Source organism: Dipteris shenzhenensis, chromosome 4 (assembly GCF_047967505.1).
Source record: "Dipteris shenzhenensis isolate YYH24624 ecotype China chromosome 4, Dip_SZ_1.0, whole genome shotgun sequence".
Taxonomy (NCBI): Eukaryota; Viridiplantae; Streptophyta; class Polypodiopsida; order Gleicheniales; family Dipteridaceae; genus Dipteris; species Dipteris shenzhenensis.
In genome coordinates this window covers 56,892,544-56,912,293 of record NC_141599.1, presented here as the reverse complement: position 1 = coordinate 56,912,293, position 19,750 = coordinate 56,892,544, and the positions used below count along the sequence as shown (strand labels likewise).

The 19,750-nt window shown below is 42.1% G+C and overlaps 1 protein-coding gene across 2 annotated transcripts in view; it reads right to left on the bottom strand.

Moving 5' to 3' along the window:
• The window catches only part of LOC147903096 (adenylate kinase family protein), a 263,128-nt gene that overhangs the window by 217,599 nt on the left and 25,779 nt on the right, over positions 1 to 19,750 (bottom strand). The window contains exons 6-10 of one of the 2 annotated variants that reach the window (XM_087374183.1): positions 6,726 to 6,800; positions 6,483 to 6,591; positions 2,616 to 2,659; positions 2,067 to 2,195; positions 1,883 to 1,912 (exon numbers count right to left, since the gene is read on the bottom strand). In XM_087374183.1, coding sequence (XP_087230309.1) covers positions 1,883 to 1,912; positions 2,067 to 2,195; positions 2,616 to 2,659; positions 6,483 to 6,591; positions 6,726 to 6,800 — 387 coding nt within the window. Of the gene's footprint in view, positions 1 to 1,882; positions 1,919 to 2,066; positions 2,196 to 2,615; positions 2,660 to 6,482; positions 6,592 to 6,725; positions 6,801 to 19,750 lie in introns of both variants that reach the window. The other variant, XM_087374182.1, reaches the window with a different exon arrangement.

The window sequence follows — 19,750 nt, the reverse complement described above, 5'->3', positions numbered from 1 at the left end:
AGGCTTGGATGCCCCTCCCACCTAGCAGTTCGCTCCAGTATTGAAGATCATCAGAAGGAAGGTACTCTATTGGAGCTCCACTACAGTAGGCTTAGCCTCTAGGTTTTATTGGCCTCTGCATGGTACACCACCGCCTACTAGTGTGTCTTGCCTCTTGTATTAGTCAGCTCAAATATCTGTACGGAAATATTCATAGCCTAGATCTGATGGTACACATTACATGAGGGCCACAGTAGCCTGGAGCACTTTAATCTTGCTTACACATCAAGGAGGCCTTAACATTGTCGACCCCAAAATCAGTGCAGTGCCTTGCTAAGCACGTTGGTTGTTAGAGGAATCTTTCTTGGCAACGAGTCTTGGAAGGACTTTCAAATGTGCACTACCCACAGACGTGGTGATTGGAGGCTGTGGATCTCCATCGATGTACACATCAAACTCCCCTCTTCTCCCCCATTGGCAGCGATGATCAGAGCATGGCAATAGATCAAAGCATGCCTTTCACAAGTTCCTCCTCAGATTCAGGATGAAGGGGACACACGGCCCATCATGTTCATCAAGTTTTTTGTTGATGGGATGGCTAGTGGGGATACATGCACTTGTCGAGATGGGAAAGGGGACTAGTATCCCCTGTGGGCACTTGGAAAGCCTTCAGAGAGCTGTCCTTGCTTGATCATCATACTATCACTCAATACTTGCAAGGCAACTTGAAACAACACCCTACACATTGATGGAGCCATACCCTTGACTAGCTTCAGATGGCAGATCATTCTGAGTGTACATAAGGTCATTGGCTAGGCATCTTCTCAAGCACAGGTCTTCCTTTGCAGATTATCTACATCCTTTGGGATTTGGGAGAAGAGATAGTCCATTAAGTTTGTAGAGGGTTATAGACTAGTCATGCTGACAGAGAAGAATCCAATGAGGATGCTCCCTCCATACAATCTAAGTACTTGACTTCAATATAGTAGAGGGTACATAGATCCTCGCCCCTCTCTCATTCCATAGCTGGACCAGCAACCCTGTATAGACAGGAGAGTGGACTGGTTTTGAGAGGCTACAAGTCGTGATGCTGTCCCACATGATCTGGGGGGAGAGATGTTCTGCATGTGAGGGTGCGCTAGCAGGAGACACTCAGCTAGCAATATGGCATGATTACAACACATTTTTGTTCAAAGAAAGATCCCTCTTTTGAAGTGGTGAAACTAAATCAAAACAGATGAGTGTTGCCCTGCGTAGAATCAAGGCTAGCCACCATGGCTAGGCTTCAAAGTGGAAGAGGGGAGAGCATGAGGAAGAGAGGATAAGAGAGCAGAGAGTGACTAAATAAATGATTGGATTCCTCCTTGTGAATGCTTGCAAGACAATTGAGGAATAATGCCTTCCTTTCAAAATATGAACAATGATAAATTTTGATGGGACAAGTCCCTAAATGCTAGGTAGATAGATACATATCTGAGCGAAAGCATTTGCATGTATCTGCCAAGTGCTTGTTTTCCATAGGTTTTCACGTAACTACTGTCTTCAGTCAAAACACAAGCCGATTGCAAAGCCTGCAAGTATCTCCTAAATCAGTCAATGCCATCACCACTCGCATTCTCACTGAGGAAAGAACACAGGAAGAGAAATGGAGAGGAGGCAGATGATGCCCAGTTGATATGGAACTCTTCCTTAATGCCAACATACAATGTAAAGTTGTCCTACTGAGTTAGGGCTTTGGAAAGAACAGGAACAGGAATGAAGGCACTTTGGCCTTCTGACTTTGGCTATACATGCTTGCCAATGCTATTATCACTTAAGATTATCACAGGTTTATCATCTATTGCATATTTTCCCGAGATTCTATTGGACAAAAAGAAAGACAAAGCCAGACTTGGAAAAATACCATCTCTGGGTTAAGTTCTGGAATAGTAATCTGCACCTGCTCAAAAAACAAATTTCACTTTTAGCATTGCAGAACTATCACTCTGCATTTGTCTACATAGTGAAACATACTTTCCTGGCTCAGAAAGCAATCAGCAATTGGCTCAGAAAGCAACTAGAAATTGGCACAAAGAAAGAAGCCCAACCTTCAGTTTGTGAATACCATCCTCTACTGCCTTCTTTGTGGCTTCACAAACGTCTTTATAGAAATATTGCCGAATCTCTCGCGAGTGAGGAATGATGTTCAACTTTGTAGGAATTCCTCTCCATTGGTCCTGAAAAAGGTCAAACACAATATCAAATTTTAAGTTTGCAATTAAAAAGACTACGTTTTTCACTAAAATAGTCCATCTCAAGACAGACTTAACAAGTCCAACTCACTAGTCAAACATGATGTCAAATTTTCATGTTTGTGACTAAAAAGACTATGCTTTCACCAAAATAGTCCATCTCAAGGTAGACTAAAAGTGCCATAGAAGAGGACACTGCTAGCCATGGTAGCCTGCTACGCCCAGAGGTGTAATCCCCATACTCCTTGACAAAGACTATGTATTTTGCTAGAATAGTTCATCTCAAGAGTCAAATACAATGTCAGTTTTTTACGATTGAAAAAACTAGGTTTTCACAAAACAGTCCATCTCAATAGTCAACAAGTGCTCATTTACTTTCAAGCCTATATAAAAATGTTATCTTACCTTGTTCTTGTGGGTTACAAAACCAATTGAGGCTCTATTCTTGGCTGGTGGTGGTCGTATGGACACATGCAAAAAGAAACAAAACAAAAAATTAATTTTAAGGCATACACATTCATATCTTTGAGCAAAATATGCCTTATGCAAATTCTTTTAACTCAAATTCATATGATAAAAACTAAAGGAAAGGACGGAGATGCAAAGGATCTACAATCGTTATTCCGAGGGCAATGTATAGACCAGAAAGTGCAAGATGGTGGAAGAGCAACAATAGAGACAACTGGGTAGAAAGGTGACACGTGGAATATGAACTTACTGAAACTTTACTATCCTACACTAGACTGACCTCCTCATGGGGTCCACAAAAGCGTCAAAACAAGAAATCCCATGACAGGTCATTGACCCAAGATCTAGAAGACATCTATTCTCCATAAGTTTGCACGTAAAGTCACTCAGGAAACTGGGTCCATCTGTCAAAAGAAACCTCATCTAAACATGATATTATTATCCTTTGTTATGTATTGTTCTATGATAATAAGATAGCACATTCCCCCGTACAATTCCATCCCATAAGACAGTATAGGACTCTCTACTTGAGCATACAGGTCCATCCACAACCACCCATTTCCTTTGATATGTTCCTCAAGTTTAGCATCACTCTTGAACCACCAAAGAAACCATTTAATTCCAGAAATTCCCAAATAACCTCTCTCAGGAAACTGAGTCCAGCTGTCAAAAGAAACCTCATCCAAACATGATAATGTTATCCTTTGTTATATATTGTTCTATGACAATAGTATAGCACCATGCAGAGCACAATTCTATCCTGCTAAGGTTTTTTTATTAAATTTGGAAGTAGGTCTAGTTTGGATATAGTTTGCTCTCAATTCTTCTAGCCTTACAAAGCACTTGGTTTTTTCATAACACCGTATGGAACACTCTACTTGAGCTTACAAGTCCATCCACAACCAGCCATTTCGTTTGATATGGTTCTCATAGTTTAGCATTACTATTGTACCACTAAAGGAAACCATTTAACAAGTTAGAATCTGAAAACAATTGCCAGTCGTTTCGCACATAGCTTCGTGCAAAAGCCTTAGCAGGTTTAATTAAGATGAACATCCACAATTACTCAAATTCCCCTAAGAATCTGAAAACAATTGCCAGTCATTTTGCACATAGCTTCGTGCAAAAGCCTTTATATCCATCAGTTCAGGTTCAGAAAATTCAACCTCCCTGTTTTCTTTTCGTCCTGTTGTCTATCCCCATGAGTTAGATTCAGAGTTGATCCAGCATCACACAAACTCTTGCTGGTACAACCTCACATAATTTCCTTATGAGAAGATCTCTCCACAATGGTTCTGTTATTCTATTCCATTCTTTAAATAAATATTAGATTTAAACCAGTAGGAAACTGATGATTTAGATTTAGGTTTGTTTTATCTGCAAACTGATGATCCACTATCTCTCCCCCAACCCCCACCCCCTTCCTGGCCCCCTATTCTTCTAGTCAAATGCCCTTGACTCACCAACAAAATCAGTCAGCTGCAATAGAAAAAAGAAATAATGACAAAGGAAAACTGTATCATGGTAAAACATTAGAGAATAGGAGAAAACTTAGCTGTGGCATTCAGTAGAAGAGTACTAACAGTATATTTCTCATCTAATGATTTGATTTTAGGCTTGATCTTTTGAAATTCATAATAAAAATACCATACAAATATTGTTAGTAATTTCTTGTTCCCTTTTCATTAGGTTGTTGGAAATGGAAGCGAGAGAATGCAAGACAAGGGAGCAGAAGGAAGCTGAAATGAAATTGCAGCTACAAGAATGAATACAAAGCTAGAGTAGTCATAGAGACAAAACACTAGGATTGACTCACCCAAAAACTCAATCTCTTAACTGAGGTTGGGGGGGAAACCCTTATAAAGGGAAGAAGTGCCCCTACACCTTAATACATTGGCCACTGCCTTAGAAAATATGAATATTTCTAACACCCCTTGCAGTAACAATGTACAAAGGTAGACATCAATCACCAAACTGTAAGTTATAAAGCCTCAAACTTTGGATGAGGTAACGCTTTGGTGAAAAGATCCTATTGTGTACGACATAAGACTAAGCTGATATCTCATGCATGTAGCCACATACCTGACATAGTGATAGTGACAACAGGTTTTTGACCCTGTGATTCAGAAATTTCGGGTGCCCAGCTATATTAAGAAGAATCACAAGGGCAAAAAATAACTTGGTTTTATTGATGGTGTGCTTTCTACACTACATCAGTTTTTACAAAGCAATAATCTGAAGCTGGAGGATGTTGTGTTTGATCCTCCTCCAGCTTGATATGTAACTTTTTACTTGGCTGCCTCATGACTTTTGCTCTGAGGCTTTACTTGTAAATTTTTCCTTTGTACTTATTAGTGGGTTTTTACCTCTTTTGGGGTTTCCCACACAAAAATATAAGATTTCACAAAAAAGATCGTGAATTTCAAAATGTTTCGTACAAGCATGAAACATAAAATTCCATGCCAGAGCAATGGCACTCTGACTGTTAGTGAGAATTGGAGTAGGCCCCTCCAATGATGCATGAAGATCAGCCAAACAAAGGCTGCCCTCTATTCAATCTCATAAGATGCTTTCTTGCTCAACCACCAAGAAATGCATGAATGTTCGAGAAAGAAACAATACCCACTAGTTGACTGCTATGTATCAAAGTCACCAGCCTGATTCAAATCACTATAAGCATGTAAATGCAAGTCACCCTCCTAGGTAATAGTAAACTAAAATTCCAAGTGCCAAGCAAGTATCTGAACACCTGCTTCACAACCTGCCAATGAGAAGTTTTAGGGCTGTGCATCAACTTGCTCCGTTGGGACACTGCAAACTGAATATATGGCCGTGTGCAAGTAAATGAGGCATTCTTCTGAAAACAGTGGCATTAAACAGTTCAATGGCATCATGAACAGCTTAAGCCCTAGCTCCATCGGAGTTGATAAGGGCTTGAAATTTTGAAATTTGAACCATTCCAATAGTTTTCCAATAATGTTGGACTGCAATAAGACAATGAAATTGAGTGTACGATTCGCCTTGGCTGCTGCTCCTCCCCGCTGCTGCTCCCTTGCTGCCCCCTCTCCTTCAGCCCCTCCCTCAGCCCCCTCCCTCGCCCTCAGCCCCTCCCCCTCCCTCAGCCTCTCCCTTCCTCCCCCTCCTCTCTCTTTCAGCCCGCTGATTTTTTGTTTTGAAATTAGTAGGAGGAAATTGAAAGAATCAACATCAACACGAGGAAATTGATGTCACAAAGAGGAGCGTGAATGTAAAACTGAAATCCATTCATTTTTTGTTGCTACCAACTGTATCAAAGAATGCCCAAGCAGATCAGGGCCCTAGGAGGAGAATTTATTAGTTGCCCTATTTTTGTGAATGTGTCCAAGACTCTACAATAGTTGATATTGTGTTTATTGGGCATGGGCTATTCCCAGCCGCATTGAAAATTTTGCCTCTTTTCACTTAATAGGACCTTTTTCTTGCAAAAGAGATGACAACTGATATTGCCAAAAGCAAACAAGTTACTTGAAGCATGGCTTGCATTGCACAACAATGTCATCGTAATAACAATACACTCATTGGCAACATGCCTATGATAATGTTACCATTCCACACATTCCGAGTTCTCTAAGTCAAGTGACCTTTGTTAGAATATGGCCTTGTATGATGCTGAAGACCAAATACTTAAATGTATGAAGGTAATCACATGCCATAGAACTCATGAAGCCAGCCGAAAAGTCCAAAAATATTTTGATTGGTTTGAAACACAATTGATCCAGTTCTAACACTGATTCAGATTCTAGTGATTCCAATTGGACTTATTACCCATAGCAGTCTTGGAGTCGGTGATGCTTTGGGCTTTGGTGGATAGAAGGTTTGCAAGAACCTTGTCAATTTCCTCAAACACCACTGCTTTGGGTTGGTTACCATCAACCTGGGAAGGAACAGAAAATTGCATAAAAGATTTGTAGCAATTGTACCACAGCAAGCGTGGTAGCACTTGCTGATTTTCAGAAATGGTACTCAATATAAAAAGTAGCATAGAATGTCAAAACTTTGGAGAAAAACCTTTTGTATAAGATTACTATACTTTGAAGTCAGTGCCTCCACATTCTGACCATAACTTTGTAGCCGTAACTTTGCCTGCATCCAATTGTACATAGTTATTTCCCAACCACTTCATTGGATTATCTACGACCATTGAAAGCAATTAACAATAGCAGCATTATCATATGGGAAATTCTTACCAAAACTTTGAATACAGACACCTTTAGAAAATAATTATTAATATCAGTGATGCTTAGAATGTGAAGAGTAATGCAATCAGAGTGGTTTGAAAGAGGTCATCTCTGCAGCATGCATCTTCACACATCTTCCACCAACTTCCAAGAAAAGGATAGAGTCAACATTTTTTTTTTTTGCAATAATATCTAAATTACCATTTGGAAGCCATCCTCACACCCTGGCATCCGTCTAAAGAGAAATGAGCTGCTCGCACTTGGAAGCGGAAGTGAAAAGTGAGCCTGATAGCTGCAACTGAAACTGGATGGGTGTCGCAAAATCATATCAGCTTAGTGTTCCACCCTTTGGCAAAAATATATGGGAATAACTCAAGGATTAAGTGGACATCGACAATTTGGAATATGTTAAGGTCGGCAGAAATAACTATTCGTGCTATTTTGAAATTATCTGTTCTGCCTGCAGTCATATAGCCAGGATGTGGAGAGCTAATTTGAGTCTCAATATTCCCACTTCATCAGAATTTAGCTATAGTAATGAAAAGGTTAACGATGGTGACTCGAGGCCTTATAGACTAGGAGGACACAGCAGAGGATGCAGGATTTTGCTCTAAGGTTAGATGCTGGGGACTTTACACAGGTTAAAGGCTTGAAGGTGAGTATCATGATCTCTACAATTGGATTATGAGCTGCAATTAGACAAAGTAGGATCCCAAGGCCAAAATCTGAGCATGGATACAAAACTCCCGCTTTGTAGTTGCTATTGCTAGGCCAACTCGACTACAAAATCTTTAAACATAATCCAAGTAGTATAGTTCAATTGCTAGGCAATTTGAATATAACTTTTCAAATTTTCGTTCTGAATGATAGTGCACCAAAGATGCCCATCCCAGTCACGAATATCATATCTGAACTATGCAAGGTCTGCGACATGCATGAGCTGCGAGACAATACATTTGTAAAGTAGCAAACATTTTCATTTGTGCATGTATTGCAAGTTAATGAAGATCAGATTGAGTCATTACAGGATTCACCGCAATTTCTGCAACCATTATACTTGAAATCCATAGAAAGAGTTCCATTTGTAATTACATCTGGTCTTAAAATTATCGATTGTATGACAATTAATCTATGTTTGATTTGAAACCTAAATAACAAATCATTTCTTTCGACCACTAGTTGGTGAAAACAACTTCCAAAAAGTTGTTTGAAATGAAGCAACTGATTTCATCAAGCTGATAACAGTGACATGATTAACTCATCCTTAACATTCTTTTTTTTAGTAATATCCAGTGCAGTATATTTATATGCTCATGACTTTACATGATGGGAGGTCTCCGAAATGGAGAGTATCACAAAGATCAGAAAACTAAAAAGAAAAGCTCTATGCAAGAAGCATCCATATCACCCTCATGGCAGGCATCATATAAGGATTGCCGCAATGAGGCTCGGAAAGATGCATATGACTTGTGCATATGACTTGTGAATCTGCCGACCCAAGTATGCCAAATTATGCTCACTCCAGATTGTCCAAAGAGCCCAATATCTCACCCAAGAGAGAAATAGTGAATACTTTATTTCCTCATTGAGTTTGTCCCCGAGCAATTATGAGGAGCCCATTTGACCTTAGAAAGTACTTGTTTCCAGTCAAGTATCAGAGCAGTAGAGAAAGGACAGCCAGGTATCTTCCCTACAAATCTCCCATTGACAACCTCCCAATGATCAGCAGTCCAATGACCATCAGCACAAGTCCTCATGTTGACACACGTGGATGCTAGCATACAAGTCCATGGCTGTTGTTGGCGGAAAAAAGTATGCAGCATAGTCGCCTTCCTTGCAAGTACATGATATCTTATATTGAGGACATTAAGTCCACCATGCATCCTAGGAGAGCACACCATTTCCATCTTCATCAGTCTCAATGCTTTCACAGCAATTTTTGTCCTCCATAACATCTCCATAGCTTGAGACATAAAGGCTGAAATATCCCTGGAGGACCAATGCAGCAAAGGCAAATAGAACTGGACATAGGACATTACAATGGACTAATATGCACTTTGACTCAAGAAACTGGTAGAGCTTTTTTTTTTTCCCATAGAAAAGAAAACTTCTATTAATGCTTGAAAAAACCCCATGCTTCTAGCCTCCATAAAGGGGCTGAAGACGGTAAATACAATAAAAAGGCTGTTAGAAAACACAGCCTGTTCCCAAGGCACCGGTTCACTGCCTAGGTTGCCTCAAGAATAGGGGCTAACAGCCATGGAGGTGGTCTATACATCTAGTGGATATCACCCACGGAGAATGTGTAAAAAATCCCCGCAAGTCAAGCGTTGCGCCTTTATGCATTTAAGGATCCCGTTTTTAAGCTTTTTGGCATAAATGTTTATTCCTCTTCCATATGTATATATGTTGTAATTTTGAATTAAAAGTCTCCTCCATACATGTACGTAGAGGTACATACTATAATTATATTAGATGATTTTTTTTGAAACCCCTCTTATCCATAAATTATATTAGATTAGTATTTTTTTGAACCCCCTCCTGTCCATATATGGCCCGTAAGCCCCAAAATTAAAACATCATGTTCCATAAATTGAACCCCCTCCTACCCATAAATGGCCCGTAAGCCCCAAAATTAAACATCATGCTCCATTAGCAACCTACTATTTTAAAACATCATGCTCCATAAGCAATCCTACTATTTTACATAACTGCCCCAAGTCAAAAGCAACCATGCTATGTTACATGCTGCGCAGAGTAACTCCCCCAAGCCAAAGCAACCAAGCTATTTTACATGTTGTGCAGAGTAACTGCCTCAGGTCAAAAATGACCATACTAAAACCCATACCTATGCACAGGAAATGTTAGTAAAAGACCATCATAGAAAAAAGGGAAATATCTTAAGTCCACTTTTTTGAGGACTCACAATTTTGGTCAGAGAAGCTTGAAACAAATTTTCTCAAGATGCATGGCATCAATCTTAGCAAATGTATAAAAAAATATTACATTTATGAGTGCATATTCAAGTCAATATGACCAATAGGTACTTATTTATTGCCTAAATTTTCATTTTGATTATACTAGGATTCACTTGCATTTGGATGGTTTGTTGCTTGGATGTTTTTAGTATTTCCATAAAGACTTCTCTTTCCAAGATCTCTTATTGCAAATCCTTTTCATTTTTCCCGTAAGTCCAAAAATTTTGGTTTCAAATCCCTTATCATTTCCCACATTTTCTATTTGATTATACTAGAGTCTCCAGCAGGCTCTGAACAATCTCATTGGGCCACTGTCCCACTACGCCCAACCGATGTGCGTCCTCTGTCCTTGTTGGAAACATGAGCCTCAGAGGGGTTAAACTCTCGGTGATTTGGTTAGCTCGTGAAAAGCAAATAATGTGGCATCTCTACATGCAAACGTTCTACGTGGTAATTCACATGTGACTGGTTTGATCAACGTGGTGCATGGGAAACAGTTAGTCTCCACCAATCGTGTCGCAGCTTGAATCAAGGCGGTGCTTCAAGCCCTAAAATGATGTCATTCTCTCTAGTCCAAGTCTCTTAAAGCTCTCTGATGAGAGTCGGTTATAGAAGTGTTATGCAGCTGCTTAGTCATGTAGGTTTCTAAGTCTTGTAGGGTCTGTAGTAGTGTCAAGGGCCGTGTGTTTGTTGTATACAGCCAACAAACCTCATAAGGTGAGGCTATGTCTTTGGTCGTGAGTCTTCTCTGTGTTAGTCAGTATGTTTCTCAATAAAACGTCTTTTGAATTTGTCTCATGGTGGCACAACAGTTTCTAATATTGCATGTAAACAAATTTCAGCATTTGGTATCAGAGCAATAAAGAGGTCCTATAGAGAGGTTTTACGTGAGGTTATCTAGGAGAAATTGCAAAAGTTGTCGTTTTCTTTACCAAAGCCTGCTGATCGTGAATTATATAGAGATGAGCTCATCAAAGCTGATCCAATGGAGCTGGAAGAAGGAGAAAACAGAGGGTTCACTCTTGAAATTTGATGGAAGAAATTTTGCTACATGGCATCTCCTCGTTTGCATCTCATGCAGAAGGGTTTGTGGGGTATCACCGCGGGCACTGACAAAAAGCCAAAGCATAATGAGCCAAACAAAGTTGCTCTTTGGAAGCAAAGGAATGAGAAAGCCGTCGGAATCTTGGGTAAAGCTTTGGGCTCTGTCATCCTGCTTCAACATGTATCCACTTGCTTGGTACTATTTCTTTTTGTTTTTCAATAGTATGCTTATTAAGAAATGAAATGTTTTCCTACTGTTCAGTTACGGAACAATGGGGACTAGGTCTAGCATTTGAGGGTGGACCCCCTTGCTTGGGGTTATGGGCATTAGTGACCCACAAGAGTGATGGCCTCTCTTTGAGAGGGACATCTGGAAACCACACCCCACCTGAGTACCCAAACATGGGACCAATCAAATGCACAGACTGCATACCGACCTAGGAACCATTCAAGAGAATGTTCCCTGAGCTTTGGGTGTGGGCCTGGCAGCATGCCAAGAGTAATGGAGATACAAGATAAGACGACAAACAAATGAGCTCAGTATGGCTCAATTATGACCTTAGAGTACGTCAATAGATAGTCTAAGCTGTTAGGAATCCGTGGGTGCGATCAGAATTAAATTATGACAACTTTGAAATTTTAGGGTTTTTGGGAGTGACGTGGCAACTGACACGTGGCAGACTGCCACATGGAATCTGAGCTGGCAGGTCAGTCCACTTGTCCCACACATGTGGCAGCATGCATGGCAAGTGGCAGGGCATGCAGGCCAAGTGTTTGGCCCCAAATCTGGTAGATTTGGGGCAGGTTGTGGGTTGTCCTCTTTGGGACTGCAGCCCACCAAAAATCTGGGACAAGTGTCCACCTTCCACTCTAGGCCTAGGGGGGGGTTGAGCCTATAAAAGAAGGCCTCTCCCCTTCATTCCACACATGAAAATTTCGTCACTTTTCTTCTCCCTCCTTTTGGATGATGCAGCAGAACCTCTCCAGCGCCTTGGGTGCAGCCAGCTTCTCCCCAGGCCATTCTCTCACCTCAGCAACACTTTCTCTCTCTACAACAGCACATTCTCTCTCTACAGTTCCAGCCCCTCCTCTCCAGAAATCTGCGCCCTCTCAGCTCTTCTGGAACAGCAGCAGCATCCTCTCTCCTTCACCTAGCTTGGAGCAGCCACAGCCCCTTTCTCTCTCCTGCTGCAGTCTTTCTCTCTCTACTGCAGAATTTCTCTCTCTACTGTTCCAGCCCATTTCCCTTGCAGAAATCTGCCTTTCTGTGCACTTCTGGAACAGCAGCAGCTCCTCTCTTACATCTCCTCCCTTGGGATCAGCATTGGCACTCTCTCTCTATAGCTATCACTCCATAAAAGCTTTCTCTCTCTAGCCTACACGCTCTCCTCACCCAAGGTAGCTTCAGAGGCATCAAGGACTTCATCTACAAAAGGGTCAAGTCATGAAGGGAGCCTGTATTGTCAAGTTTATCTCATTTACAGCACTATTTCATGTTGTTTCTACTATCTTTCTAGAAACTAGTGCTTGTCTCTAATGTTGGATGTAAGTGGTGATTGCTGCAGGCTTCTTCCTTGTGGATTGGGCAAGCCAAGAGTTGAAACCTGAGCTTGGAGTCCTCCTTTTTGTTGTCTACCTTGTACATATGCTCTTGAGTCTTGTATCTAGGTCCTAGGTTTTCACTGAGTTCATCAGTTTGGAAGGTGCATTGCACCTTGGTCTTGTATCTCCATTTTCAAGAATAAAGTGAGCCTGGATAGGGGGGGGGGGCCGTCTTGGCCCCTCAATCATATTGCATTTTCCAATGATGTCACTTTGTGTTTAAGCTGTATAAATCTTAATTCCAGCTTAATTGCAAACTCTTAAGTTCAAGTATATGTGTTTGGCAACTCGCAATCATCTCATTCAAATGCCTCTGCAAAATCCGTTGTCTGAATTGATAGAAAGCACCGAGTAGTTTACATTGGTATCAGAGCTTAGGCAGTGGTCCTGTACTCTGTGCTTTCTCTTGTTGAGTCTCTCCTTCATTGAGTCATCTTGTCATCATGGCAGCCATGGACCTGACCCTCCTCCTAGCCTGCATGAGTTGAGTGCTCTCTTGGCAAACATTGCTCAACAGGTTCAAGTGCTGGAAAGCAGCCAAGCAGAAACTCATGACATAGGGCCCCAATTCCAAGGAAGAGGCCGTGCGGACAACACCGACTCCAACAAGGAGGGAAGATCATCCTCTTCTTCCCCTCCTCGAGGTAGACGGCGTCATCGGAGTCCATCTCCTTCGAGATGTCCACGGAGACGAAGGTATGCAAAGCATAAGGTACCTCTTGGAGATAAGCTCTTCAAGTTTACCAAGTACAAGGGAGAGGACAAGCCCGAGGTCTTGCTGGCCTGGATCCGAGACCTCGAGTATTTCTTTGAGGGGGACGAGTACGAAGACAAGGCGAAGATCCGGTTTGCCGTCCTGCACATGCAAGACCGTGCTTCACTCTGGTGGGCAGCTATGGTCAACACTGGACAGCAAGCCCACACCTGGAAGCGCTTCAAGAAGAACTTGATGAGGCACTTCTTGCCTAAGGAGTTTAAGAGAGATACAATGGTGCAGTGGGACATCCTCCGCCAACGCCAAGAAGAGAAAGTCAGTGAGTATGTTGATCGTTTTTGGGATACTTTGTTAAAAGTTCAAGCATTCAGTAGGAAGGATAAAAAAGAGTAGCAAAGGAAGTTCTTTGCTGGCCTACGATATATCATTCAGCATGAGGTGGACATTGCCACTCCTACTTCTCTCGAAGACACCATCAACATCGCCTTGAAGGTGGAGAAGAAACAATCTTTCTCCAACAAGCGGAATGGCAGCAACAACAAGCGGAAGTCCCAGGGAACGTCTTCCAAGGAACAAAAGGGTAAGGAGACAGCAAAGGACGCACCAAAAGAGCAAAAGTCAGCCAACCAGCCTCCTTCGAAGAAAGCAGCCCGCACTTCCAGCTCATTGTCTCCACAACAGAAGCAAAAGTATTACTCCGAAGGGCAGTGTTTCAAGTGTGGCGATCGAGGCCACAACTTCTACGAATGCCCTCAAGCTGCCAAAAACAGCAGCAACAAAGAAGCAGCCCTCAAAAAGCCAGTTTTGGAATTTAACAAGGTGGAAGCACCTCCAGAAAAGGGAGCTGTAAACGACACCCATAGTTTGTTGAAAACATGGGGTCAGGTAAAGGATCAATCCGCTTTGTTTTTGTTTGATAGTGGAGCTACTCACAACTTTATTTCTCATGAGATGGCACAGAACCTTGGGATAGCCCCAGAGGATAAAGGAGAAGCCTTGGAGGCAACTGCAGCCTTCAAGAACCAAGAAGAGAAGGTGTACCCCATCATCAGCAAGCTTCGGGTACACATCCAGGGGTACTTGGATCATCTACCCTTCATGGTGGCACCACTTCAAGGATCAGATGTAATTCTCGGCATGCCCTGGCATAAGCAAGTCAACCCCCGAATCGATTATGTGAAGAATATTCTAACCCTCCAACATAAGGGTAGAGATGTGAGCATTACAGCGGGAGTTTCAGGAAACACCATTCCTATGGTAAGTCATGCACGATCTCCCAATTTGCTTAAGAAAGGAGTATGTTCTTTTCTAGTGTTTGTATGCGATAAGCAACCAAGTGAAGAAAAGTCAGATCCTCTCACAAAAGAAAGATTAGATTTCCTTTAGGAATTCTCTAGTTGCTTCTCTCAGGAACTTCCTTAGTCACCTCCCTCCTGAGAGACCAGAGGATCACAAAATTGACATAGTTCCAGGGTCTTCACCTCCAAATAGACCCCCATATAGAGTTAGTCAATCTCAACAAGATGAAATCTTCAAGTAAGTCCAAGAACTCTTGGACAAGGGATTGATCCAACCCAGTAGTTCTTCTTTTTGCTCTCCTGTCTTACTAGTCCAAAAGAAGGATAAAACCTTCAGGATGTGCATAGACTATAGAGCCTTAAACAAACAGACGGTTAAGAATCGTTTCCCAATTCCTCGTATAGACGATATCTTTGATCGTTTAGTAGGATTTGAAATTTTCAGCCGCATAGATCTTAAGAGTGGCTACCATCAGGTACGAGTTGTACCTGAGGACATTCATAAAACAGCCTTCCGAACCACATTTGGGCTGTATGAATATATGGTAATGCCATTTGGCCTTACTAATGCCCCCGCCACATTCAATCGACTGATGGAACGGTTGTTCAGGAACTATAGACAGTTCACTGCCGTCTTCTTTGATGACATCCTCATTTTCAGCAAGAATGAGGAAGAGCATAAGGAACATCTAAAGATTGTATTTCAAATCTTAGCTGAAAATGCTCTTCACATCGATGAGAAGAAAAGTGAGTTCTTTCTTCCTGAGATTCACTATCTTGGTCACATTATCTCACGAGAAGGTGCCCGTATGGACCCAGCCGAGATACAGACAATTGTAGAGTGGCCTGACTTGAAGAATGCCCATGAGGTAAGGTCTTTTCTAGGCCTATGCTCATATTACCGAAGGTTTATTTGGCATTTTGCTGAACTTGCAGCCCCTCTACATGATCTCACCAAGAAAAATCTGAAGTTCAGATGGACTCAAAAAGAAAAGGACTCTTTTAATGCTCTAAAGCATGCCCTGACTACAGCTCTTGTACTTATCATTCCTGACTTAAGGAAACCATTCCTAGTAGAAGCTGATGCCAGTGGCGATTGTCTTGGGGCTTCTCTTACCCAGGATGGTCATGCTGTGGCCTTTGAAAGCTGACGGCTAAGAGATGCTGACTTCATTATGATATCTATGAAAAAGAACTCTTAGCTGTAATTCATGCTCTCAAACTTTGGAAACATTATCTTTTAGGGATAGATTTTCTTGTAAAAACTGATCATGAAAGTCTTAAATATTTTCTAACTCAACCTCTGATCAGAGAGAGACATATGAAATGGTCCACCTTTCTGCAATCATTTCATTTTCAGATACACTATACTCCTGGAAAAGAGAATGTAGTGGCTGATGCCCTTTCTCATAGACCACGGCTTCACCATATTTCCGTTCCCTATCATGATGAGCTAACAGCCCTCAAAGAATTCTATGAGGGAGATGCTGATTTTGCTCAGCCATGGGCACATTTGAAAGATGGCGGCACCCATCATGCCTACCACATCAGGGATGGCTATTTATTCATGGAGAACAAACTATGTATCACAAAGCAGCTTAGATCTAAAGTGATGGAGGAAAGCCATAACCCACCCTATGCTGGTCATAGGGGTACTGTGGCCACTTTTTCAGCCATGGATAAATTTTTCTACTAGCCTAATATGAAAAAGGACACTGCTGTCTACATTTCAGCTTGTCTCGCATGTCAAAAAGCTAAGTATGAGAGAGCAAAACCCAAGGGTTTACTTCAGCCCCTACCCATTCCTGAGAGACCATGGGAACACATCACCATGGACTTCATTATAGGAATTCCCAGGACCAATCAAAATCATGACATGATTTGGGTGATAGTAGATCGATTCAGCAAGCAAGCCCACTTCATTCCTTGCAGAAAGAATCTCAAGGCACCTGAAGCTGCCCATTTATTTATTAGACACATCTTTAGACACCACGGCATGCCCAAGTCTATAGTATCAGAGACTCAAAGTTCACTAGTAACTTCTGGCAGGCTTTGTTTGAGAACCTTGGAACTCTTCTAAGTTTCTCCTCAGCTTTTCATCCTCAAACGGATGGCCAAACTGAAGTTACGAATAGTACACTCTTGGATTTGCTGAAATTTTATGTGCATGACCAGCAAACCTTTTGGGAGAAATTCCTTCCTCTTGTGGAGTTTGCTTATAACAACACAATTCATTCCTCCACTGGAAAAGCTCCTTTCGAAATTGTATATGGTAGATCTTTACCAACTCCACTCATGCAAACAAAAGAGAAAATCTTTGCCGCTGATCAATTCGTGGAGGATTATGACTCTGCTTATGCCACAGTTCGAGCAGCCATTCAAAAGGCACAGGAGAAACAAAGAGCAGCTGCAAATAAAAGACGGAGGGCATTTGCAGTGAAAGAAGGCCAATGGGTCTTATTGAAATTTGAGAAAGCCCGGTTAAAAACCAAAGTGGGCAAAAAGCGCATCTACTTCAAGCTATCCTTTCGATATTATGGTCCTTTTCAGGTGTTGCAGTTAATAAATGATGTCTCAGTCCGATTGAGACTTCCAGAGCATTGGAAGATCCACAATGTCTTCCATGTAAGCTTGGTGAAACCCTTCATTGGGGAACCACCTCAAGAGCCCACACTGGACGATGCACCTGAAGTAGAAGACACTGAGATCTTGTTGATCCTAGAGCAAATTATTTTGCATAACTTCACTACGGGACGTCGAGGCACGACTCGCAAAATGTACCTTTTGAAGTTCAGAGGGCTCCCATCCACCGATGCCCAATGGGTGGACAAAGCTACATTTTAGGAGTGTCCTGAAATCCTGGATGCTTATGAGGAAGCATTTCAGTTGCGGACAACCGAATGAAAGACGGAGGGAATGTCATCCTGCTTCAACATGTATCCACTTGCTTGGTACTATTTCTTTTTGTTTTTCAATAGTATGCTTATTAAGAAATGAAATGTTTTCCTACTGTTCAGTTACGGACAATGGGGACTAGGTCTAGCATTTGAGGGTGGATCCCCTTGCTTGGGGTTATGGGCATTAGTGACCCACAAGAGTGATGGCCTCTCTTTGAGAGGGACATCTGGAAACCACACCCCACCTGAGTACCCAAACATGGGACCAATCAAATGCACAGACTGCATACCGACCTAGGAACCATTCAAGAGAATGTTCCCTGAGCTTTGGGTGTGGGCCTGGCAGCATGCCAAGAGTAATGGAGATACAAGATAAGACGACAAACAAATGAGCTCAGTATGGCTCAATTATGACCTTAGAGTACGCCAATAGATAGTCTAAGCTATTAGGAATCCGTGGGTGCGATCAGAATTAAATTATGACAACTTTGAAATTTTAGGGTTTTTGGGAGTGACGTGGCAACTGACACGTGGCAGACTGCCACATGGAATCTGAGCTGGCAGGTCAGTCCACTTGTCCCACACATGTGGCAGCATGCATGGCAAGTGGCAGGGCATGCAGGCCAAGTGTTTGGCCCTAAATCTGGTAGATTTGGGGCAGGTTGTGGGCTGTCCTCTTTGGGACTGCAGCCCACCAAAAATCTGGGACAAGTGTCCATCTTCCACTCTAGGCCTAGGGGGGGGGCTGAGCCTATAAAAGAAGGCCTCTCCCCTTCATTCCACACATGAAAATTTCGTCACTTTTCTTCTCCCTCCTTTTGGATGATGCAGCAGAACCTCTCCAGCTCCTTGGGTGCAGCCAGCTTCTCCCCAGGCCATTCTCTCACCTCAGCAGCACTTTCTCTCTCTACAACAGCACAATCTCTCTCTATAGTTCCAGCCCCTCCTCTCCAGAAATCTGCCCCTCTCAGCTCTTCTGGAACAGCAGCAGCATCCTCTCTCCTTCACCTAGCCTGGAGCAGCCACAGCCCCTTTCTCTCTCCTGCTGCAGTCTTTCTCTCTCTACTGCAGAATTTCTCTCTCTACTGTTCCAGCCCATTTCCCTAGCAGAAATCTGCCTTTCTGTGCACTTCTGGAACAGCAGCAGCTCCTCTCTTACATCTCCTCCCTTGGGATCAGCATTGGCACTCTCTCTCTATAGCTATCACTCCATAAAAGCTTTCTCTCTCTAGCCTACAGGCTGTTTTTCTAAGCTGTTCTCATTCCAGCCCCTTTTCCACACTCTCCTCACCCAAGGTAGCTTCAGAGGCATCAAGGACTTCATCTACAAAAGGGTCAAGTCACGAAGGGAGCCTGTATTGTCAAGTTTATCTCATTTATAGCACTATTTCATGTTGTTTCTACTATCTTTCTAGAAACTAGTGCTTGTCTCTAATGTTGGATGTAAGTGGTGATTGTTGCAGGCTTCTTCCTTGTGGATTGGGCAAGCCAAGAGTTAAAACCTGAGCTTGGAGTCCTCCTTTTTGTTGTCTACCTTGTACATATGCTCTTGAGTCTTGTATCTAGGTCCTAGGTTTTCACTGAGTTCATCAGTTTGGAAGGTGCATTGCACCTTGGTCTTGTATCTCCATTTTCAAGAATAAAGTGAGGCTGGATAAGGGGGGGGGCCATCTTGGCCCCTCAATCATATTGCATTTTCCAATGATGTCACTTTGTGTTTAAGCTGTATAAATCTTAATTCCAGCTTAATTGCAAACTCTTAAGTTCAAGTATATGTGTTTGGCAACTCGCAATCATCTCATTCAAATGCCTCTGCAAAATCCGTTGTCTGAATTGATAGAAAGCACCGAGTAGTTTACAGGCTCTAATTACTTTCAATATCTAAATGTGTCAAAGAACGCTTCAGACAATTGGACGACCATAGAGACTTTGTTTGGCACAAAAATGAGACACTCTAAATCTTTTCTTAAGCAAGAGTTATTCAGCTTTCATATGGGTGAAGGTGAGAGTCTAGGTACGTGCTTAAATCGATTTCGAGGTTTGTTACAACAATTGAATTCATTAGGCTCTAAAGTAGATGATGACGACGAAAAGCAATTCTCTTGAAGGAAATCTCTAAGAGATATCTAGAATTAGTGCAAATTCTCCCGGTCAGCTCAGATGAACTTGAGTTTTGAACTTGAGTTCGATGACTTAGTATCACTTCTTCTGAGTGAGGACCGGCGTTTAGTCAGTTTGTTTCTCAATAAAACATCTTTGAATTCGTCTCATGGTGGCGCAATAGTGTCTAATATTGCGTGTAAATGAATTTCAATAGTCCT